The following is a 23,727-nucleotide window of genomic DNA, read 5'->3' as shown; positions in this document are numbered from 1 at the left end:
CTGAAGCCATGTTGTAGAGGGATTATAGAGGGCGGAGCTGTGCACTAAAATGCTTTAGAGGGCGGAGCTGTGCACTAAAATGCATTAGAGGGCGGAGCTGTGCACTAAAATGCATTAGAGGGCGGAGCTGTGCACTAAAATGCTTTAGAGGGAGGAGCTAAAAAAAAAAATCAATCACAAAGAAAATCCTCCATTTCATGATTTGACAGGACGACGTAAACTCACCAATCACAATGTGTTGTAGTTGAACAGGAAGTGGTCCAGTTAAAAACAGAGAGAATAGACAGGTAGTAGTGTTCAAAATCCCCGTTTTTAATTGGTTGTTGGCATCCAGGTGAACCAATGGCACAACAGATTAATCACCAAAAAAATTAAACAAAAAGGAAAGTTCCAGTTTCTCAAAGTAAAAAAAATGGTTTGGAATATTTTTTACATTTTAGTAAATTACCCAGAAACACTTGAGTCAGACACAGGCATTATCAGAACTACAATGGCAGTCTAACCTCTCACCTGTGTGAACCAACAGTCACACACACCTTTCCATCCATCCATCCACTACACCACATCGTTGACCGCTGGCTAGATCACAGTGGGTCACATTTACGTGAGAGTTATGAGATTAAGCACCAGATTCCAGTTGTGAGGAGGAGTGAGAGACCAGGAAGTCATGTGAGAGATGGTGTTTGTATCAATAGATCATTCTCCATGATGATCGCTGTGCCTTAGAGAGAAAATATAGAGAAATTCTTCCAGTCAGAGGTTAACGTCCCACCAGATCAGAGCTCTGGACAGCTGTAGGGACACACACACACACACTTCCTTCATGAAAACAACATAAAAACAGGTTATTTCCTGTCTGGGAGATCAAAATCTCCACCAATGAGCTCCCAGCTAGAGGATGACATCATTTCCTCTAGGTTACATTGGAACGTTTCCTGTGATACAATATTAATGAGATGAGGGACTGAACCCATTCCAGAACAGCGTGAGAATCCATTCCAGTTTTTACCCAACGCTCAGAGACCAGCCTCTAGTTCCAGACAGAACCTGGTTCTATTTAGGATTCAAAACCATCACTGCTTTTAGACATTGAAAATAAAAAAAAGGTCATTTCAGAATAAACCGACATATGCAGCGTTTACCGTGAACATTGCATTGTGGGATTGAATCCTGGCCAAAAAATCAGGTCCTACATGATAAATACTGACTGACCATGTGTTGTTGAATACAGAGATCACAGGGACAGACACCTGGATACAAATAGAGAAATAGAGAGAGAGTTCAGTTGAAGAAGTGTTAGGGTTAGCAGAACGGAACTGTGAGAGAAAAAGGCAGAGAGAGAAAAATGCAGAGAGAGAAAAAGGCAGAGAGAAAAAGGCAGAGAGAAAAAGGCAGAGAGAAAAAGGCAGAGAGAAAAAGGCAGAGAGAAAAAGGCAGAGAGAAAAAGGCAGAGAGAAAAAGGCAGAGAGAAAAAGGCAGAGAGAAAAAGGCAGAGAGAGAAGAGGGAGAAAAGGGAAAGGTAGAGAGAAAATGAGGGAAAAGGAGAAAAGGCAGAGAGAAAAAGGCAGAGAAAAATGCAGAGAGAAAAAGGCAGAGAGAGAAGAGGGAGAAAAGGGAAAGGCAGAGAGAAAATGAGGGAAAAGGAGGGAAAGGCAGAGAGAAACAGAGAGGTGAAGAAAGCCTTACATTAGGACATAACCTCCCCCAGCTCTTTCTCTCCCTCCTTTGTCCAGTTAAAAAAAAGGTCCTGTTCAGAGCGGTGGAATGTCACATAGAAACGTATGATGTAGATTAGATGAGACGGGATTCATTATCAAGTGAAAACAGATAATGGGATCAGCTCTAGGTCTTTACATTCCCCCCCCCTCCCATCTACGATATCGTGCAACATTTCACCCCACTGAACACAGCCCTGGTCTGGGAGGGGTTAGGACAGAGTTGAGAGAAAGATGGAGGGATAGAGGGAGGAGTTAGGGATGCTGCCGCTTCGTTGTCGTAGTAACGGGGGTCTCGGGAAGGGGTCAGTACTCCCAGAGCGTGGCAGTCTCCAGGTCGTCGGCGTTGGCCTTCAAGACGCCGGCGTGGTCGCCGTGGAGATACTTCCCGTCGGCGACGGAGCGGATAGCGACCTTGTTGTAGTCGCAGAACTCTAACAGGAAGTCGACGGGGTCGTCACTGCTGCTCACCACCGACGCCTCGCTGCCCACCATCCAGAACTTCCCCGTCGAGTCTGAGGAGAGGAGGGGGGGGGGCCGTTTACAACAGGTTCAACCATGATGATATGTCTGAGGGGGGGGGGGGGGGGTTCAACAGGTTCAACCATGATGATATGTCTGAGGAGAGGGGGGGGGGGGTTCAACCATGATGATATGTCTGAGGAGAGGGGGGGGGTTCAACCATGATGATATGTCTGAGGAGAGGGGGGGGGTTCAACCATGATGATATGTCTGAGGAGAGGGGGGGGGGGGGCATTTACAACAGGTTCAACCATGGTGATATGTCTGAGGAGAGGAGGGGGGGTGGGCGTTTACAACAGGTTCAACCATGATGATATGTCTGAGGAGAGGGGGGGGTTCAACAGGTTCAACCATGATGATATGTCTGAGGAGAGGGGGGGGCGTTTACAACAGGTTCAACCATGATGATATGTCTGAGGAGAGGGGGGGGGGGCGTTTACAACAGGTTCAACCATGATGATATGTCTGAGGAGAGGGGGGGGGGGGTTCAACAGGTTCAACCATGATATTATGTCTGAGGAGAGGGGGGGGGGGGTTCAACCATGATGATATGTCTGAGGAGAGGAGAGGGGGGGGGGGGTTCAACCATGATGATATGTCTGAGGAGAGGGGGGGGGGGGGGGGGTCAACCATGATGATATGTCTGAGGAGAGGGGGGGGGGGTTCAACCATGATGATATGTCTGAGGAGAGGGGGGGGGGGGGGTTCAACCATGATGGTATGTCTGAGGAGAGGGGGGGGGGGTTCAACCATGATGATATGTCTGAGGAGAGGGGGGGGGGTTCAACCATGATGATATGTCTGAGGAGAGGGGGGGGGGGTTCAACCATGATATGTCTGAGGAGAGGGGGGGGGGGTTCAACCATGATGATATGTCTGAGGAGAGGGGGGGGGTTCAACCATGATGATATGTCTGAGGAGAGGGGGGGGGTTCAACCATGATGATATGTCTGAGGAGAGGGGGGGGTTCAACCATGATGATATGTCTGAGGAGAGGGGGGGGGTTCAACAGGTTCAACCATGATGATGTCTGAGGAGAGGGGGGGGTTCAACCATGATGATATGTCTGAGGAGAGGGGGGGGGGTTCAACAGGTTCAACCATGATGATATGTCTGAGGAGAGGGGGGGGTTCAACAGGTTAAACCATGATGATATGTCTGAGGAGAGGGGGGGGTTCAACCATGATGATATGTCCCAAATACAAATTTAGTCAAATAACATTCTACATTTCAGCGGGTAGTTTCCTGGAGACAGATTATGAATAGTCTATAAGTAGGAAGAGAATAGGATTAAGAAGAATGTTCAGTGGAGGTGTTTTATAACCCAGGACGAGTCTTAATCTGTGTCCTGGAGACATGATTTATAATCCAGGACTAGCCTTAATCTGTGTCCTGGAGACATGATTTATAATCCAGGACTAGCCTTAATCTGTGTCCTGGAGACATGATTTATAATCCAGGACTAGCCTTAATCTGTGTCCTGGAGACATGATTTATAATCCAGGACTAGCCTTAATCTGTGTCCTGGAGACATGATTTATAATCCAGGACTAGCCTTAATCTGTGTCCTGGAGACATGATTTATAATCCAGGACTAGCCTTAATCTGTGTCCTGGAGACATGATTTATAATCCAGGACTAGCCTTAATCTGTGTCCTGGAGACATGATTTATAATCCAGGACTAGCCTTAATCTGTGTCCTGGAGACATGATTTATAATCCAGGACTAGCCTTAATCTGTGTCCTGGAGACATGATTTATAACCCAGGACTAGCCTTAATCTGTGTCCTGGAGACATGATTTATAATCCAGGACTAGCCTTAATCTGTGTCCTGGAGACATGATTTATAATCCAGGACTAGCCTTAATCTGTGTCCTGGAGACATGATTTATAATCCAGGACTAGCCTTAATCTGTGTCCTGGAGACATGATTTATAATCCAGGACTAGCCTTAATCTGTGTCCTGGAGACATGATTTATAACCCAGGACGAGTCTTAATCTGTGTCCTGGAGACATGATTTATAATCCAGGACTAGCCTTAATCTGTGTCCTGGAGACATGATTTATAATCCAGGACTAGCCTTAATCTGCTCTTTGTCATGAGGCTCCTCTAGTTCATCTGAGCTGTCAGACTCTACACCGTCCCCTGGAAAGGGCAGGCTAACTGCTCGTTGTGGTCATGAGGAGGATCCTCTAGTTCATCTGAGCTGTCAGACTCTACACCGTCCCCTGGAAAGGGCAGGCTAACTGCTCGTTGTCATGAGGCTCCTCTAGTTCATCTGAAAGGGCAGGCTAACTGCTCGTCCAAACATACAATCCCATTATTTTGTCTGTTAGTGCGCCCAGCTAAATCCTACAGACATTAGTTTGGGAAGCCAATGGAAATCTTCAGGTCTCAGGCAAAGCCTGTGTGTGTCCATGTCTGTCTGTACTGACCCTGTAGGGCCCCCTCTCTGAAGGTCAGGGGAAAGTAGTCTGTGTGTGTGTGTGTGTGTGTGTGTGTGTGTACTAACCCTGTAAACTGTACGTCCCCTCTCTGAAGGTCAGGGTAAAGTAGTCGTACGAGGAACGGTTGGAGTCCAGGGTTCCTGTGACCTTACGACACCCGATGAAACCGTGTTCCCCACGGAGGACGATGATTGGACGGTTAATCAGCTTCATCAGGAACTCCTCCGACGCACCTGGAGGGACAAACACCCATATTACCCATGTTGCCAAAGAAAGCCTTATATAAAAGGTTATACCCTCCTAGCCTGGGGACACTCCAAAACCCCCTAGCCTGGGGACACTCCAAAACCCCCTAGCCTGGGGACACTCCAAAACCCCCTAGCCTGGGGACACTCCAAAACCCCCTAGCCTGGGGACACTCCAAAACCCCCTAGCCTGGGGACACTCCAAAACCCCCTAGCCTGGGGACACTCCAAAACCCCTAGCCTGGGGACACTCCAAAACCCCCTAGCCTGGGGACACTCCAAAACCCCCTAGCCTGGGGACACTCCAAAACCCCTAGCCTGGGGACACTCCAAAACCCCCTAGCCTGGGGACACTCCAAAACCCCCTAGCCTGGGGACACTCCAAAACCCCCTAGCCTGGGGACACTCCAAAACCCCCTAGCCTGGGGACACTCCAAAACCCCCTAGCCTGGGGACACTCCAAAACCCCCTAGCCTGGGGACACTCCAAAACCCCCTAGCCTGGGGACACTCCAAAACCCCCTAGCCTGGGGACACTCCAAAACCCCCTAGCCTGGGGACACTCCAAAACCCCCTAGCCTGGGGACACTCCAAAACCCCCTAGCCTGGGGACACTCCAAAACCCCCTAGCCTGGGGACACTCCAAAACCCCCTAGCCTGGGGACACTCCAAAACCCCCTAGCCTGGGGACACTCCAAAACCCCCTAGCCTGGGGACACTCCAAAACCCCCTAGCCTGGGGACACTCCAAAACCCCCTAGCCTGGGGACACTCCAAAACCCCCTAGCCTGGGGACACTCCAAAACCCCCTAGCCTGGGGACACTCCAAAACCCCCTAGCCTGGGGACACTCCAAAACCCCCTAGCCTGGGGACACTCCAAAACCCCCTAGCCTGGGGACACTCCAAAACCCCCTAGCCTGGGGACACTCCAAAACCCCCTAGCCTGGGGACACTCCAAAACCCCCTAGCCTGGGGACACTCCAAAACCCCCTAGCCTGGGGACACTCCAAAACCCCCTAGCCTGGGGACACTCCAAAACCCCCTAGCCTGGGGACACTCCAAAACCCCCTAGCCTGGGGACACTCCAAAACCCCCTAGCCTGGGGACACTCCAAAACCCCCTAGCCTGGGGACACTCCAAAACCCCTAGCCTGGGGACACTCCAAAACCCCCTAGCCTGGGGACACTCCAAAACCCCCTAGCCTGGGGACACTCCAAAACCCCCTAGCCTGGGGACACTCCAAAACCCCCTAGCCTGGGGACACTCCAAAACCCCCTAGCCTGGGGACACTCCAAAACCCCCTAGCCTGGGGACACTCCAAAACCCCCTAGCCTGGGGACACTCCAAAACCCCCTAGCCTGGGGACACTCCAAAACCCCCTAGCCTGGGGACACTCCAAAACCCCCTAGCCTGGGGACACTCCAAAACCCCCTAGCCTGGGGACACTCCAAAACCCCCTAGCCTGGGGACACTCCAAAACCCCCTAGCCTGGGGACACTCCAAAACCCCTAGCCTGGGGACACTCCAAAACCCCCTAGCCTGGGGACACTCCAAAACCCCCTAGCCTGGGGACACTCCAAAACCCCCTAGCCTGGGGACACTCCAAAACCCCCTAGCCTGGGGACACTCCAAAACCCCCTAGCCTGGGGACACTCCAAAACCCTCATAGCCTGGGGACACTCCAAAACCCCCTAGCCTGGGGACACTCCAAAAACCCCTAGCCTGGGGACACTCCAAAAACCCCTAGCCTGGGGACACTCCAAAACCCCCTAGCCTGGGGACACTCCAAAAACCTTGAGTTGGTGTGACCCTGGACCAGGGAGAGACTAGGAGTTGGTATGACCCTTGAACCAAGTCATCTGGAACAGGGAGAGACTAGGAGTTGGTATGACCCTGGACCAGGGAGAGACTAGGAGTTGGTATGACCCTGGACCAGGGAGAGACTAGGAGTTGGTATGACCCTGGACCAGGGAGAGACTAGGAGTTGGTATGACCCTTGAACCAAGTCATCTGGAACAGGGAGAGACTAGGAGTTGGTATGACCCTGGACCAGGGAGAGACTAGGAGTTGGTATGACCCTGGACCAGGGAGAGACTAGGAGTTGGTATGACCTTTGAACCAAGTCATCTGGAACAGGGAGAGACTGACTAGGAGTTGGTATGACCTTTGAACCAAGTCATCTGGAACAGGGAGAGACTGACTAAGAGTTGGTATGACCCTTGAACCAAGTCATCTGGAACAGGGAGAGACTAGGAGTTGGTATGACCCTTGAACCAAGTCATCTGCATACTGAACACCCTGTTAGGTTGCTCTTTACTACCCAAAGGCTGTTTTCACACTGACCGGCAACGTCGACGGTAGCGGCTAGCTGGCCGTTCTTCTTGGCTGCGACGTATTTCCCGTTGGCGGCACGGAGAGTCAGCTTCTTACCACAGTACTCCATGTCAAAGTAACAGTTGGCAGTCCTGCACACGCACACACACACTAATATAATTCTCAACAGGGTAGAACATTGTAATAACATCTATTACTGGAGCCACCCCTTCATGGAGCAATGAAGCTGACGACACGCCGCAGCTAGCCGAGGGCTAGCTGACGACACGCCGCAGCTAGCCGAGGGCTAACAGCCGACACGCCGCAGCTAGCCGAGGGCTAACAGCCGACACGCCGCAGCTAGCCGAGGGCTAACAGCCGACACGCCGCAGCTAGCCGAGGGCTAACAGCCGACACGCCGCAGCTAGCCGAGGGCTAACAGCCGACACGCCGCAGCTAGCCGAGGGCTAACAGCCGACACGCCGCAGCTAGCCGAGGGCTAACAGCCGACACGCCGCAGCTAGCCGAGGGCTAACAGCCGACACGCCGCAGCTAGCCGAGGGCTAACAGCCGACACGCCGCAGCTAGCCGAGGGCTAACAGCCGACACGCCGCAGCTAGCCGAGGGCTAACAGCCGACACGCCGCAGCTAGCCGAGGGCTAACAGCCGACACGCCGCAGCTAGCCGAGGGCTAACAGCCGACACGCCGCAGCTAGCCGAGGGCTAACAGCCGACACGCCGCAGCTAGCCGAGGGCTAACAGCCGACACGCCGCAGCTAGCCGAGGGCTAACAGCCGACACGCCGCAGCTAGCCGACGGCTAACAGCCGACACGCTGCAGGGATCACAGTCCGATCAGCAACACAATCACTGCCACTCAGCATTCATATAGAGGTGGTGTGTGTGTGTGTGTGTGTGTGTGTGTGTGTGTGTGTGTGTGTACACATGTTCAACTATACTTGTGGGGACCTGAAGAGCCCTACAAGAACAGTAAACAAACAAAAATCGGACTAACTGGGGACAATTTGTTAGTCCTCACGAGGTCAAAACGCAAATTCTAAGGGGGTTTTAGGGTTGAATTAATGTTAGATTTACGATAAGGGTTAGGAGTTACGGTTAGAACTAATGTTAGATTTACGATAAGGGTTAGGGTAAAAGTACAGGTTAGGGTTTAGGTTAGGGTAAAAGTACAGGTTAGGGTTCAGGTTAGGGTTCAACTACAGGTTAGGGTTCAACTACAGGTTAGGGTTCAACTACAGGTTAGGGTTCAACTACAGGTTAGGGTTCAACTACAGGTTAGGGTTACAACTACAGGTTAGGGTTACAACTACAGGTTAGGGTTACAACTACAGGTTAGGGTTACAACTACAGGTTAGGGTTACAACTACAGGTTAGGGTTACAACTACAGGTTAGGGTTAAGGTTACTTAGTGGAGGCGGTACACTGTAGTCCTCCAGAAGAGGTGTGTGTGTGTGTGTGTCATTACTTAGTGGAGGCGGTACACTGTAGTCCTCCAGAAGAGGTGTGTGTGTGTGTGTGTCTGTCTGTGTGTGTTATTACTTAGTGGAGGCGGTACACTGTAGTCCTCCAGAAGAGGTGAGGGTCCAGTACTTCCCGGCGGCGGTCCGGAAAGCACACTTCCTGTTCTCACGACTCATCTCCACCTGGAACACTTCCTGGTCTCCCTCCTCGTCCTGATTGGCTGACAGGTCCATTCCTGGGCGGGGCCAAGAGGAGAGCAGGGTTAGAGACTGACAGAGGGTCAGTCAGAAACGCACTACAGATTTGAACAAAACATTAAACACCTCCCTGATATTGAGTTGCAGCCCCCTTTGGCCCTCAGAACTGCCCTAATTAGTCGGGGCATGAACTCTACAAGGTGTCGAAAGCTTCCCAAATGTTGCCACACTAGAGCCCGCCACACTACAGCCCGCCACACTACAGCCCGCCACACTACAGCCCGCCACACTACAGCCCGTCAGTCACATACTGTCTGGTCATGCTCAGCAACATCAGAGAGCTGGGATTAGAGTATGTCCAACAGCTGTGCATACACACATCTACACACACACACATCTAAACACACAGCTGCCAGGCTACAGCCAGACCCCTGCCACAGCTCCAGGGTTTAATCCCCCATGGAATTATGGGTGATAAAGCAGTTATGAGGACACAGCCAGAGGAATGAAAGACAGAAACAGAGCCCCGTCCGGTCAGAGCGGAAGAGAGCCCCGTCCCGCCCGAGCGGCAGAGATGTTTAATGTTTATAGAGAGAGCCACCAGGGACGGTGAAGACATGTTGAAACTTCCATGTTCCGTTTCAGAACCTCTCTCTCCCGTTGAGGGACTCCTGAAAAACATTACCGCTACCCTCCAACACACACACTTGACAGCAAGGATGGGGAGGGTTTAACCCAGATCTGAGGGGGTTTTAGAGGGGTTTGGTTGTCTATTGTAACAGGGTAGACAGGACAGATCTGAGGGGTTTTTAGAGAGTGTTGGTTGTCTATTGTGGCAGGGCAGATCTGGGGGAGGTTTCGAGGGGGTTGGTTGTCTATTGTGGCAGGACAGATCTGAGGGGGTTTTAGAGGGGGTTGGTTGTCTATTGTAACAGGGTAGACAGGACAGATCTGAGGGGGTTTTCGAGGGGGTTGGTTGTCTATTGTGGCAGGACAGATCTGAGGGGGTTTTAGAGGGGGTTGGTTGTCTATTGTAACAGGGTAGACAGGACAGATCTGAGGGGGTTTTAGAGAGTGTTGGTTGTCTATTGTGGCAGGACAGATCTGAGGGGGTTTTCGAGGGGGTTGGTTGTCTATTGTAACAGGGTAGACAGGACAGATCTGAGGGGGTTTTAGAGAGGGTTGGAAGACAGGAAGGGAAATACTATTCTTTGGAATGTTCCACAGGGATGAAACACCAGCTACTTTACATCCACTACATCCACTAGACACTTTACATCCACTAGACACTTTACATCCACTAGACACTTTACATCCACTAGACACTTTACATCCACTAGACACTTTACATCCACTAGACACTTTACATCCACTAGACACTTTACATCCACTAGACACTTTACATCCACTAGACACTTTACATCCACTAGACACTTTACATCCACTAGACACTTTACATCCACTAGACACTTTACAAGGTTATCTTCTGATGAATACCATTTGCAGCTGGGAATTTTCAGAACCGCAAGAGAGAACTAGAACGACAACATAAAACCCCCCCAGGAAGGAAGGGTTGAGTTTATTCCTGGTAACTAAAGTCACAATCACAAAGATGGTATGACAAAGAGCATTTATATAATTATCTACTGCGCTTCCGGCCCAGGGGTCCACCCTGCCGACGGGGCCTCCGGCCCAGGGGTCCACCCTGCCGACGGGGCCTCCGGCCCAGGGGTCCACCCTGCCGACGGGGCCTCCGGCCGTGATGTGGGTGTCGTCCTATATTTTTAATCGCAGGCCCCGTCCCTACAGGTCTTTAGGCCCGTCATTGTTAATAAGAATTTGTTCTTAACCGACTTGCCGGTCGGTTAATATATAAATAATATTGTGTGAACGGTGCAACGAGAGAGAGAGAGAGAGAGACAGAGACAGAGACAGAGAGAGAGAGAGAGACAGAGAGACAGAGAGAGAGACAGAGACAGAGACAGAGAGACAGAGAGACAGAGAGAGAGACAGACAGAGACAGAGAGACAGAGAGACAGAGAGAGAGACAGAGACAGAGACAGAGAGACAGAGAGAGAGACAGAGACAGAGACAGAGAGACAGAGAGAGAGACAGAGACAGAGACAGAGACAGAGAGACAGAGAGACAGAGAGACAGAGAGACAGAGACAGAGAGACAGAGAGACAGACAGACAGAGAGAGAGACAGAGAGAGAGACAGAGAGAGAGACAGAGAGAGAGACAGAGAGAGAGACAGAGAGAGAGAGAGACAGAGAGACAGAGACAGAGACAGAGACAGAGAGAGAGAGAGAGAGACAGAGAGACAGAGACAGAGAGAGAGACAGAGAGAGAGACAGAGAGAGAGACAGAGAGAGAGACAGAGAGAGAGACAGAGAGAGAGACAGAGAGAGAGACAGAGAGAGAGAGACAGAGAGAGAGACAGAGAGAGAGACAGAGAGAGAGACAGAGAGAGAGACAGAGAGAGAGACAGAGAGAGAGAGAGAGAGAGAGCGAATGTCTGATTGTGTTGGTCCTCTAGGCTGGGTTTATCTGGAGAGAGAGAGAGAGAATGTCTGATTGTGTTGGTCCTCTAGGCTGGGTTTATCTGGAGTGCAGCTGGGATACCAGATCAGTCTGTTCCACACACACTCTTACAGCAGCTAGCGCCAGCCACAGACAGACCGAGACAGAGGCAGCACCAGCCCACTCCCTAGCCAGAACCCTGCCCCACTGTAAATCAGGAGACTCAAACAGGAGAGAGAGACCAGACGAGAGAGCTGGTGCAATCGTCATCAAACTGCCCTTTCCCCTATCTGGACAACAGGAAAACCTATGCCAGAATGCTGTTCATTGACTATAGCTCAGAATTCAGCACCATAGTACCCTCCAAACTCATCATCAAGCTGGAGGCCCTGGGTCTCAACCCCTCCCTGTGCAACTGGGTCCTGGACTTCCTGACAGGCCGCCCCCCAGGTGGTGAAGGTAGGAAACAACATCTCCACTTTGCTGATCCTCAACACTGAGGCCCCACAAGGGTGCGTTCTGAGCCCCCTCCTGTACTCCCTGTTCACCCACGACTGCGTGGCCACGCCTCCAACTCAATCATCAAGTTTGCAGACGACGACAACAACAGTAGGCTTGATCACCAACAACGAGGAGACAGTGGACTTCAGGAAACAGCAGAAGGCAGAAGGAGAACCCCTCTATCCACATCGACAGCAGTGGAGAAGGTGGAAAGCTTCAAGTTCCTCAGCGTCACGGACAATCTGAAACGGTTCACCTACACAGACAGTGTGGTGAAGAAGGTGGAGGAGGCTGAAGAAATTTGGCTTGGCACCAAAGACCATAACAAACTTTACCAGATGTACCATTGAGAGCATCCTGTCAGGCTGTGTCACCGCCCGGTACCGGCAACTGCCCATCCCACAACCGCAGGGCTCTCAAGAGGGAGGTGCGGTCTGCCCAACGCGTCACCGAGGGCAAACTACCTGCCCTCCAGGACACCTACACCACCCGATATCACAGGAAGACCAAAAAGATCATCAAGGACAACAACCCCCGAGCCACTGCCTGTTCACCCCGCTACCATCCAGAAGGTGAGGTCAGTATAGGTGCATCAAAGCTGGGATCAAGTGACTGAAAAACAGCTTCTACCTCAAGGCCATCAGACTGTTAAATAGCCGACCTCCACTCAGTACCCTGCTCTGAACTTAGTCACTGTCACTAACCAGCTATCACCCAGTACCCTGACCTGTTGACGGAGCGAGGCAGAGCGAGGCAGAGCGCTAGTCAAACAGTCACGTGTTTGGTATTTTTAGCACAGCACTAACACAATCAAATGAACTGTAGTTAGACTCCCTCTAGTCACGTGTGTGTCTTAATTATTTAAATCAAACCGTGTCCTTAAAGCATCAGACATGCTCTGTATATATAGTGGATGTGATTAAAACACATAAAAATACAACTTCCTGACTGTGAGGTGGACAACATGGGCTCCTAAAACAACTTCCTGACTGTGAGGGAGACAACATGGGCTCCTAAAACAACTTCCTGACTGTGAGGGAGACAACATGGGCTCCTAAAACAACTTCCTGACTGAGGGGGAGACAACATGGGCTCCTAAAACAACTTCCTGACTGTGAGGGAGACAACATGGGCTCCTAAAACAACTTCCTGACTGAGGGGGAGACAACATGGACTCCTAAAATAACTTCCTGACTGTGAGGGAGACAACATGGGCTCCTAAAACAACTTCCTGACTGGGATCCATGAAGACAAGCAAGACATGTGTTGTGTTCACACCGTAAGATGGAGTCACGACCAGACAGCATCCTGGTTCCATCTCTGGATCACACACCACACACACCAGAGATGTAGTCACGACCAGACAGCGTCCAGTGTTGCAGTCCCTCCCTCGGCATGAATCCAGACAAACACCAGCACTGCAGCTGCTACACACGAGAGGAATCTGCAGCAGCCCCCCCCACCCCGGCCCCTCCCCCCCCAGCCCGGCCCAAAGACAGTGTGTGTGTTGAGAGTGAGTGTGTGGGAGGCATCATCAGCAAACTACTGCAAGGATCACTGGGGCAGAATAACTACGGAATAACACAACAGGCAGGCAGGGTGTCAGAGCGGTTTCTCAGCCAGACACAAAATGGAGCCTCTCCTCCTCTCTCAGGCTCTCCCTCCTCCCCATCTCTCCCTCCATTTAGTCCTGTTCTAGAAGGTTGTGTTTGTCCTACCTTGCCTGGTTAGGTTCTAGAAGGTTGTGTTGGTCCTACCTTGCCTGGTTAGGTTCTAGAAGGTTGCGTTGGTCCTACCTTGCCTGGTTAGGTTCTAGTCCTGTTCTAGAAGGTTGTGTTGATCCTACCTTGCCTGGTTAGGTTCTAGTCCTGTTCTAGAAGGTTGTGTTTGTCCTACCTTGCCTGGTTAGGTTCTAGAAGGTTGTGTTGGTCCTACCGTGCCTGGTTAGGTTCTAGTCCTGTTCTAGAAGGTTGTGTTGGTCCTACCTTGCCTGGTTAGGTTCTAGTCCTGTTCTAGTAGGTTGTGTTGGTCCTACCTTGCCTGGTTAGGTTCTAGTCCTGTTCTAGAAGGTTGTGTTGTTCCTACCTTGCCTGGTTAGGATCTAGAAGGTTGTGTTGGTCCTACCTTGCCTGGTTAGGTTCTAGTCCTGTTCTAGAAGGTTGTGTTGGTCCTACCTTGCCTGGTTAGGTTATAGTACTGTTCTAGAAGGTTGTGTTGGTCCTACCTGGCCTGGTTAGGATCTAGTCCTGTTCTAGAAGGTTGTGTTGGTCCTACCTGGCCTGGTTAGGATCTAGTCCTGTTCTAGAAGGTTGTGTTGGTCCTACCTTGCCTGGTTAGGTTCTAGTCCTGTTCTAGAAGGTTGTTTTGGTTCTACCTTGCCTGGTTAGGTTATAGTACTGTTCTAGAAGGTTGTGTTGGTCCTACCTGGCCTGGTTAGGATCTAGAAGGTTGTGTTGGTCCTACCTTGCCTGGTTAGGTTCTAGTCATGTTCTAGTAGGTTGTGTTGGTCCTACCTTGCATGGTTAGGTTCTAGAAGGTTGTGTTGGTCCTACCTTGCCTGGTTAGGTTCTAGTCCTGTTCTAGAAGGTTGTGTTGGTCCTACCTTGCCTGGTTAGGTTCTAGTCCTGTTCTAGAAGGTTGTGTTGGTCCTACCTTGCCTGGTTAGGTTCTAGAAGGTTGCGTTGGTCCTACCGTGCCTGGTTAGGTTCTAGTCCTGTTCTAGAAGGTTGTGTTGTTCCTACCTTGCCTGGTTAGGTTATAGTACTGTTCTAGAAGGTTGTGTTGTTCCTACCTTGCCTGGTTAGGATCTAGAAGGTTGTGTTGGTCCTACCTTGCCTGGTTAGGTTCTAGTCCTGTTCTAGAAGGTTGTGTTTGTCCTACCTTGCCTGGTTAGGTTCTAGAAGGTTGTGTTGGTCCTACCGTGCCTGGTTAGGTTCTAGTCCTGTTCTAGAAGGTTGTGTTGGTCCTACCTTGCCTGGTTAGGTTATAGTACTGTTCTAGAAGGTTGTGTTGTTCCTACCTTGCCTGGTTAGGATCTAGAAGGTTGTGTTGTTCCTACCTTGCCTGGTTAGGATCTAGAAGGTTGTGTTGGTCCTACCTGGCCTGGTTAGGTTATAGTACTGTTCTAGAAGGTTGTGTTGGTCCTACCTGGCCTGGTTAGGTTCTAGTCCTGTTCTAGTAGGTTGTGTTGGTCCTACCTTGCATGGTTAGGTTCTAGTCCTGTTCTAGAAGGTTGTGTTTGTTCTACCTTGCCTGGTTAGGTTCTAGAAGGTTGTGTTGGTCCTACCTTGCCTGGTTAGGATCTAGAAGGTTGTGTTGATCCTACCTTGCCTGGTTAGGTTCTAGTCCTGTTCTAGAAGGTTGTGTTGTTCCTACCTCACCTGGTTAGGTTCTAGTCCTGTTCTAGTAGGTTGTGTTGGTCCTACCTTGCCTGGTGGAGACGTTCCTCTCGTTGCCGGCGGTGAGAACCACCTGAGGGTGACTCTGGTTAGGTTATAGTACTGTTCTAGTAGGTTGTGTTGGTCCTACCTTGCCTGGTGGAGACGTTCCTCTCGTTGCCGGCGGTGAGAACCACCTGAGGGTGACTCTGCTCCAGAGCGAACATCTCATCCTTCCCCACGCGGCTAGTCTTCCCGCTCTTCATGGTCCCGCTCGGGCCCGACGGCGCCAGGTAGCGCCCGGAACAATCCCTGAACGCCACCTTGCCGGAGCGGAACTCCAGCGTGTATCCGGTGGTCTTGTCCGGCGCGGCCTCCAGGCTGCCGTCGTTCTTCAGGAAGCGGTTATCAGACGTCTGCAGGTGGTAGCGTTGGTCTCTGAACACCAGGGTGATCAGGGAGTCCACCCCCCACGGGACGTCGCGGTCTATAGAGACCTCATCCACCTTGGAGGACAGGTGGGCATAACGCTTCCTGGTCACACTGAAGATGTTCACCTTGAGGGAAGAGGTTAGAGGTCAGGTGTTAGGGGGGGGGGGGGTGTTACCTGAGGATGCATGGCAATGTGAATGCTCCATTTAGAGGAGAGGTCAGAGGTCAGGTGTTAGGGGGGGGGGGGGGGGTGTTACCTGAGGATGCATGGCAATGTGAACACTCCATTTAGAGGAGAGGTTAAAGGTCAGGTGTTAGGGGGGGGTGTAGGTGTGTTACCTGAGGATGCATGGCAATGTGAACACTCCATTTAGAGGAGAGGTCAGAGGTCAGGTGTTAGGGGGGGGGTGTTACCTGAGGATGCATGGCAATGTGAACGCTCCATTTAGAGGGGAGGTTAGAGGTCAGGTGTTAGGGGGGGGGTGTAGGTGTGTTACCTGAGGATGCATGGCAATGTGAACACTCCATTTAGAGGAGAGGTCAGAGGTCAGGTGTTAGGGGGGGGTGTTACCTGAGGATGCATGGCAATGTGAACGCTCCATTTAGAGGGGAGGTTAGAGGTCAGGTGTTAGGGGGGGGGTGTAGGTGTGTTACCTGAGGATGCATGGCAATGTGGACACTCCATTTTTCAGCCACTGATGCAGTCTGCGAGAGAGACCAAACATTACAGTCCACACACACTACAGTCCACACACACTACAGTCCATACACATAAACGAATGTTATTTAACATCTAGAGAAAGCCAGTTTATGAATATTCATCAGTTTATGAATATTCATCAGCTCATCATGGAGTTTAAAACCCACCTACCTGGGCAAAGCAGCTGATCCTGTCCTCTGTGCCTCCCAGATATCTGCCATGGACCTCTGACTGCAGAGAAACACAGTAGAATATACATCACACACACCTTAGCCTACAACCCTCCACACGTTCAGCCAAATCAACACGCATCGCTTTCTAACCGGTTTCCGAAAGACATGCTGATATGCCCCGTATCTTTCATGTCAGCGAGAAAGATCAACAAGCTGCGTGTCTGACTGTAGCAGTTCAACAAGCTGCGTGTCTCTGACTGTAGCAGTTCAACAAGCTGCGTGTCCGACTGTAGCAGTTCAACAAGCTGCGTGTCTGACTGTAGCAGTTCAACAAGCTGCGTGTCTCTGACTGTAGCAGATCAACAAGCTGCGTGTCTGACTGTAGCAGTTCAACAAGCTGTGTGTCCGACTGTAGCAGTTCAACAAGCTGCGTGTCTGACTGTAGCAGTTCAACAAGCTGCGTGTCTCTGACTGTAGCAGTTCAACAAGCTGCGTGTCTCTGACTGTAGCAGTTCAACAAGCTGCGTGTCTGACTGTAGCAGTTCAACAAGCTGCGTGTCTCTGACTGTAGCAGTTCAACAAGCTGCGTGTCTCTGACTGTAGCAGTTCAACAAGCTGCGTATCTCTGACTGTAGCAGTTCAACAAGCTGCGTGTCTGACTGTAGCAGTTCAACAAGCTGCGTGTCTGACTGTAGCAGTTTAACAGACCAACAAGCTGTGTCTCTGACTGTAGCAGTTCAACAAGCTGCATGTCTGACTGTAGCAGTTCAACAAGCTGCGTGTCTCTGACTGTAGCAGTTCAACAAGCTGCGTGTCTCTGACTGTAGCAGTTCAACAAGCTGCGTGTCTCTGACTGTAGCAGTTCAACAAGCTGCGTGTCTCTGACTGTAGCAGTTCAACAAGCTGCGTGTCTGACTGTAGCAGTTCAACAAGCTGCGTGTCTCTGACTGTAGCAGTTCAACAAGCTGCGTGTCTGACTGTAGCAGTTCAACAAGCTGCGTGTGACTGTAGCAGTTCAACAAGCTGCGTGTCTGACTGTAGCAGTTCAACAAGCTGCGTGTCTGACTGTAGCAGTTCAACAAGCTGCGTGTCTGACTGTAGCAGTTCAACAAGCTGCGTGTCTGACTGTAGCAGTTCAACAAGCTGCGTGTCTGACTGTAGCAGTTCAACAAGCTGCGTGTCTCTGACTGTAGCAGTTCAACAAGCTGCGTGTCTGACTGTAGCAGTTCAACAAGCTGAGTGTCTGACTGTAGCAGTTCAACAAGCTACGTGTCTGACTGTAGCAGTTCAACAAGCTGCGTGTCTGACTGTAGCAGTTCAACAAGCTGCGTGTCTGACTGTAGCAGTTCAACAAGCTGCGTGTGACTGTAGCAGTTCAACAAGCTGCGTGTCTGACTGTAGCAGTTCAACAAGCTGCGTGTCTGACTGTAGCAGTTCAACAAGCTGCGTGTCTGACTGTAGCAGTTCAACAAGCTGCGTGTCTGACTGTAGCAGTTCAACAAGCTGCGTGTCTGACTGTAGCAGTTCAACAAGCTGCGTGTCTGACTGTAGCAGTTCAACAAGCTGCGTGTCTGACTGTAGCAGTTCAACAAGCTGCGTGTCTGACTGTAGCAGTTCAACAAGCTGCGTGTCTCTGACTGTAGCAGTTCAACAAGCTGCGTGTCTGACTGTAGCAGTTCAACAAGCTGAGTGTCTGACTGTAGCAGTTCAACAAGCTACGTGTCTGACTGTAGCAGTTCAACAAGCTGCGTGTCTGACTGTAGCAGTTCAACAAGCTGCGTGTCTGACTGTAGCAGTTCAACAAGCTGCGTGTCTGACTGTAGCAGTTCAACAAGCTGAGTGTCTGACTGTAGCAGTTCAACAAGCTGCGTGTCTGACTGTAGCAGTTCAACAAGCTGCGTGTCTGACTGTAGCAGTTCAACAAGCTGCGTGTCTCTGACTGTAGCAGTTCAACAAGCTGCGTGTCTCTGACTGTAGCAGTTCAACAAGCTGCGTGTCTCTGACTGTAGCAGTTCAACAAGCTGCGTGTCTGACTGTAGCAGTTCAACAAGCTGAGTGTCTGACTGTAGCAGTTCAACAAGCTGCGTGTCTGACTGTAGCAGTTTAACAGACCAACAAGCTGTGTCTCTGACTGTAGCAGTTCAACAAGCTGCGTGTCTGACTGTAGCAGTTCAACAAGCTGCGTGTCTCTGACTGTAGCAGTTCAACAAGCTGCGTGTCTCTGACTGTAGCAGTTCAACAAGCTGCGTGTCTGACTGTAGCAGTTCAACAAGCTGCGTGTCTCTGACTGTAGCAGTTCAACAAGCTGCGTGGTAGGATAGAGGAAGTGTTTGGTAGGTTAGAGGAAGTGTTTGGTAGGTTAGAGGAAGTGTTTGGCAGGTTAGAGGAAGTGTTTGGCAGGTTAGGGGAAGTGTTTGGCAGGTTAGGGGAAGTGTTTGGCAGGTTAGAGGAAGTGTTTGGCAGGTTAGAGGAAGTGTTTGGCAGGTTAGAGGAAGTGTTTGGCAGGTTAGGGGAAGTGTTTGGCAGGTTAGGGGAAGTGTTTGGCAGGTTAGGGGAAGTGTTTGGCAGGTTAGGGGAAGTGTTTGGCAGGTTAGAGGAAGTGTTTGGCAGGTTAGGGGAAGTGTTTGGCAGGTTAGAGGAAGTGTTTGGCAGGTTAGAGGAAGTGTTTGGCAGGTTAGGGGAAGTGTTTGTCACATGCGAATTGCAACAGAATTGAACAAATTAAAATGAAAATAAACTGAAATACAAACGATATCCAGACCCAGCGTACTGAAAGGGTAGTTTGATGACACTAATCTGTGGATATTTTGTCTCACATTCCTACCTGCAAAAGGACCAACCACACGGACAAACAAAGTAGCATGTTATTCAGCATTCTGGCTCGTAGAGGTCGTAGAGGTCGTGAGATGAAACCATATGAAAAGGCAAACCTTTTGGTTTCATGAGCTGATCAGTGAGATACACCTGCTGGAGCGCGTGCTACGGATGGGTGTTGCCATCGTGACCAGTGAGCTGAGATAAGGCGGAGCTTTACCTAGCATAGACTTGTAGATGACCTGGAGCCAGTGGGTCTGGCGACGAATATGTAGCGAGGGCCAGCCGACTAGAGCATACAAGTCGCAGTGGTGGGTAGTATAAGGTGCTTTAGTGACAAAACGGATGGCACTGTGATAGACTGCATCCAGTTTGCTGAGTAGAGTGTTGGAAGCCATTTTGTAGATGACATCGCCGAAGTCGAGGATCGGTAGGATAGTCAGTTTTACTAGGGTAAGCTTGGCGGCTTGAGTGAAGGAGGCTTTGAAAAGGCCAAACCTTTTGGTTTCATGAGCTGAAATAAGATCGCAATTTTCTATACACAAAAAAAAGCTTATTCCTCCTATATAAGCAGAATGCATAAGACACTGTATTTACGATAGCACAACTTCTTCCCTTTGTTCCTCAGTCTTCCCGCTCTTTCACTCAAACCCAGCCCCTTTTCTTTTGAGTAACAAGCTGTCATATCTGTTCCGCCCGCTAGGGACGTTTGCCTTTATGACGTAATGTGTAATCAAGTTATGATTTAGATGTTTTTCTCAAATGTGTTTTACATCCCTGTTAGGGAGCATTTCTCCTTCGCCAAGATAATCCATCCACCTGACAGGTGTGGCATATCAAATGTGTTTACATCCCTGTTAGGGAGCATTTCTCCTTTGCCAAGATAATCCATCCACCTGACAGGTGTGGCATATCAAATGTGTTTACATCCCTGTTAGGGAGCATTTCTCCTTCGCCAAGATAATCCATCCACCTGACAGGTGTGGCATATCAAATGTGTTTACATCCCTGTTAGGGAGCATTTCTCCTTCGCCAAGATAATCCATTCACCTGACAGGTGTGGCATATCAAGAAGCTGATTAAAACAGCACGATCATTACACCGGTGCACCTTGTGCTGGGGGACAATAAGAGGCCACTTTAAAATGTGCAGTTTTGTCCCACAACACAATGCGACAGATGTCTCAAGTTGAGGGAGCGTTGTAATTGGCATGCTGACTGCAGGAATGTCCACCAGAGCTGTTGCCAGAGAATTTAATGTTAATTTCTCCACCATAAACCACCTCCCAACTTATTTTTTTAGAGAATTTGGCAGTACGTCCAACCGGCCTCACAACCGCAGACCACGTGTAACCACGCCAACCCAGGACCTCCACAACCGCAGACCACGTGTAACCACGCCAACCCAGGACCTCCACATCCGGCTTCTTCACCTGCGGGGATCTTCTGAGTGGGGGAGGGGCTGAGTATTTCTCTGTAATAAAGACATTTTGTGGAGAAAAAACTCATTCTGATTGGCTGGGCCTGCCTCTCCAGTGGGTGGGGCCTATGCCCTCCCAGGCCCACCAACGGCTGCGCCCCCTGCCCAGTCATGTGATTGACATCCACCAATGGCTGCGCCCCCTGCCCAGTCATGTGATTGACATCCACCAATGGCTGCGTAGGTTAGAGGGGGGAGGCGGGTAGGTTAGAGGTGGGAGGCGGGTAGGTTAAAGGCGGGTAGGTTAGAGGTGGGTGGCGGGTAGGTTAGAGGGGGGAGGCGGGTAGGTTAGAGGGGGGAGGCGGGTAGGTTAGAGCCGGGAGGCGGGTAGGTTAGAGCCGGGAGGCGGGTAGGTTAGAGGGGGGAGGCGCGTAGGTTAGAGGGGGGAGGCGGGTAGGTTAGAGGTGGGAGGCGGGTAGGTTAAAGGCGGGTAGGTTAGAGGTGGGTGGCGGGTAGGTTAGAGGGGGGAGGCGGGTAGGTTAGAGGGGGGAGGCGGGTAGGTTAGAGGGGGGAGGCGGGTAGGTTAGAGGCGGGAGGCGGGCGGGCAGCCTAGAGGGGGGAGGCGGGCGGGCAGCCTAGAGGGGGGAGGCGGGCGGGCAGCCTAGAGGGGGGAGGCGGGCGGGCAGCCTAGAGGGGGGAGGCGGGCGGGCAGCCTAGAGGGGGGAGGCGGGCGGGCAGCCTAGAGGGGGGAGGCAGGTAGCCTAGTGGTTAGAGAATTGGACTAGTAACCAGCAGGTAGCCTAGTGGTTAGAGCGTTGGACTAGTAACCAGCAGGTAGCCTAGTGGTTAGAGAATTGGACTAGTAACTAGCAGGTAGCCTAGTGGTTAGAGAGTTGGACTAGTAACCAGCAGGTAGCCTAGTGGTTAGAGAATTGGACTAGTAACCAGCAGGTAGCCTAGTGGTTAGAGAATTGGACTAGTAACCAGCAGGTAGCCTAGTGGTTAGAGCGTTGAACTAGTAACCAGCAGGTAGCCTAGTGGTTAGAGCATTGGACTAGTAACCAGCAGGTAGCCTAGAGTGGTTAGAGCGTTGGACTAGTAACCAGCAGGTAGCCTAGTGGTTAGAGTGTTGGACTAGTAACCAGCAGGTAGCCTAGTGGTTAGAGCGTTGGACTAATAATAATTTGTTCTTAACTGACTTGCCTAGTTAAATAAAGGTTCAATAAAAAATGTCCGTGCGGGAACATTAACCCTAAACCCATTTTAAAAAAGGCGTCTAGAAATGCAGGCTACCGTTTATTAATGCATCAATATTTCTTGCTGATATGAAAGATACATTCCTTATGTTTCTCAAACAGTATCGCAACCGATCCGTGTTAATGTTAGGTAACGGGCTCCCGAGCGGCGCAGCGGTCTAAGGCACTGCATCTTGGGCTTGAGGCGTCACTACAAACATCCTGGTTCGATTCTTCGATTCCGTCCCATAGGGCGGCGCACAATTGTCCCAGCGGTCGTTGGGGTTTTTAACCGATGAAAGCCATCAATGTAAATAAGAATTTGTTTTTAACTGACTTACCTAGTTAAATAAGATTTTTTTTTTTTTTTTTTACGTTTAGAGAAAGCGTCCGGGCTCTTAAACACCACCAGTGAGAAGATACTATCGTGGGGTGACAATACAATGGCAAGTCGCTCTCACATGCTTTCACTCACACCCAAACATCCTCCCTCATCCTACCTGCAGAGACCATCTCCCATCGTCGTGAGCCGTGATGATGAACCGGGTCTCGGGTCCAGAACTCTCACTATCCCCGGTAACGTTCCCGTCTTTATCCACCGCTATGTACCGACCCAGATGCGACTTGAGACAGAACACATTACCGGCAGCCTCTTCCCCGCTCTGCTCCAGAGTCCAAATCTGCTTCTTCTTCAAACTCGTGGCCGACGCGTTGATTTTAAAACCGAACGTTTCAGCGGTTAGGTATTTATTCCCACAGTTGATCAAACCAAACTGGATCTGAAGCATATCGCTGGTCCCGTTACTTGCTCCGTTACTACACATGATCAATCAATCTCCTCTCGGTTCCAACTGATTCGGGTCAGAGTGTATCGGTGTGTGTTTTTCTGATCAACGAGGATTCGGTGGTTCCCGACGGATGCACTCTGTTCCTCCGCCTCGCGTGTTTCTCTTTGTTTGGGAAGTGTCTGAGAGGAGGAGGAGGAAAAAGGGAGAATACGGTGTGTCGGTATGAGAGCGCGCAGTTTCTCTGTGCTCGGCCACAGCATGCGCTCCGCGCCCCAGCTGCAGTATTTATAGTGATCGGTGACGACAGACCTCAGGTCACTCCCCCATCTGGATAGAACTCCGGATGCATCTCAACGGTATAGGCTAGTGGCCTTTTCTCTCTCCTCTCGTCTCGTCTCCTCTCCTCTCCTCTCCTCTCCTCTCCTCTCCTCTCCTCTCCTCTCCTCTCCTCTCCTCTCCTCTCCTCTCCTCTCCTCTCCTCTCCTCTCCTCTCCTCTCCTCTCCTCTGGATAGAACTCAGAATGCATCTCAACAGTATAGGCTAGTGGCCTTTTCTCTCTCCTCTCCTCTCCTCTCCTCTCCTCTCCTCTCCTCTCCTCTCCTCTCCTCTCCTCTCCTCTCCTCTCCTCTCCTCTCCTCTCCTCTCCTCTCCTCTCCTCTCCTCTCCTCTCCACAGTATCTATCTATTCTACAGTATCTATCTATTCTACAGTATATATCGATCTATTCTACAGTATCTATCGATCTATTCTACAGTATCTATCTATCTATTCTACAGTATCTATCTATTCTACAGTATCTATCTATCTATCTATCTATCTATCTATCTATCTATCTATCTATCT

At 50.7% G+C, this 23,727-nt stretch overlaps 1 protein-coding gene across 1 annotated transcript; it reads right to left on the bottom strand.

The window, feature by feature from the left end:
• Nucleotides 1–291: 291 nt before the first annotated feature.
• LOC109887044 (fascin) lies at nt 292–23,316 on the bottom strand. Its single transcript, XM_031820414.1, has 8 exons — nt 22,595–23,316; nt 16,625–16,684; nt 16,408–16,458; nt 15,473–15,878; nt 8,804–8,960; nt 7,275–7,396; nt 4,753–4,920; nt 292–2,230 (listed from the first exon to the last, which is right to left on the bottom strand). Exons 1-8 carry the CDS (start codon nt 22,916–22,918, stop codon nt 2,022–2,024), a joined length of 1,497 nt encoding a protein of 498 aa, XP_031676274.1. The 5' UTR covers nt 22,919–23,316; the 3' UTR covers nt 292–2,021.
• Nucleotides 23,317–23,727: the final 411 nt, after the last annotated feature.

Source organism: Oncorhynchus kisutch, unplaced genomic scaffold, assembly GCF_002021735.2.
Source record: "Oncorhynchus kisutch isolate 150728-3 unplaced genomic scaffold, Okis_V2 scaffold3378, whole genome shotgun sequence".
NCBI lineage: Eukaryota > Metazoa > Chordata > Actinopteri > Salmoniformes > Salmonidae > Oncorhynchus > Oncorhynchus kisutch.
The sequence above is the reverse complement of the archived record's forward strand: the minus strand, read 5'-3'. Positions and strand labels throughout refer to the sequence as shown.

Coding starts and splice junctions, on each gene's coding strand:
- LOC109887044 (XM_031820414.1), bottom strand. CDS start 22,918: ATGTGTAGTAACGGAGCAAGTAACGGGACCAGCGATATGCTTCAGATC. Junction 16,685..22,594: donor ATGGGAGATGGTCTCTGCAG/GTAGGATGAGGG, acceptor GTTTCTCTGCAG/TCAGAGGTCCATGGCAGATA. Junction 4,921..7,274: donor CGCTACCGTCGACGTTGCCG/GTCAGTGTGAAA, acceptor TTGTCCCTCCAG/GTGCGTCGGAGGAGTTCCTG.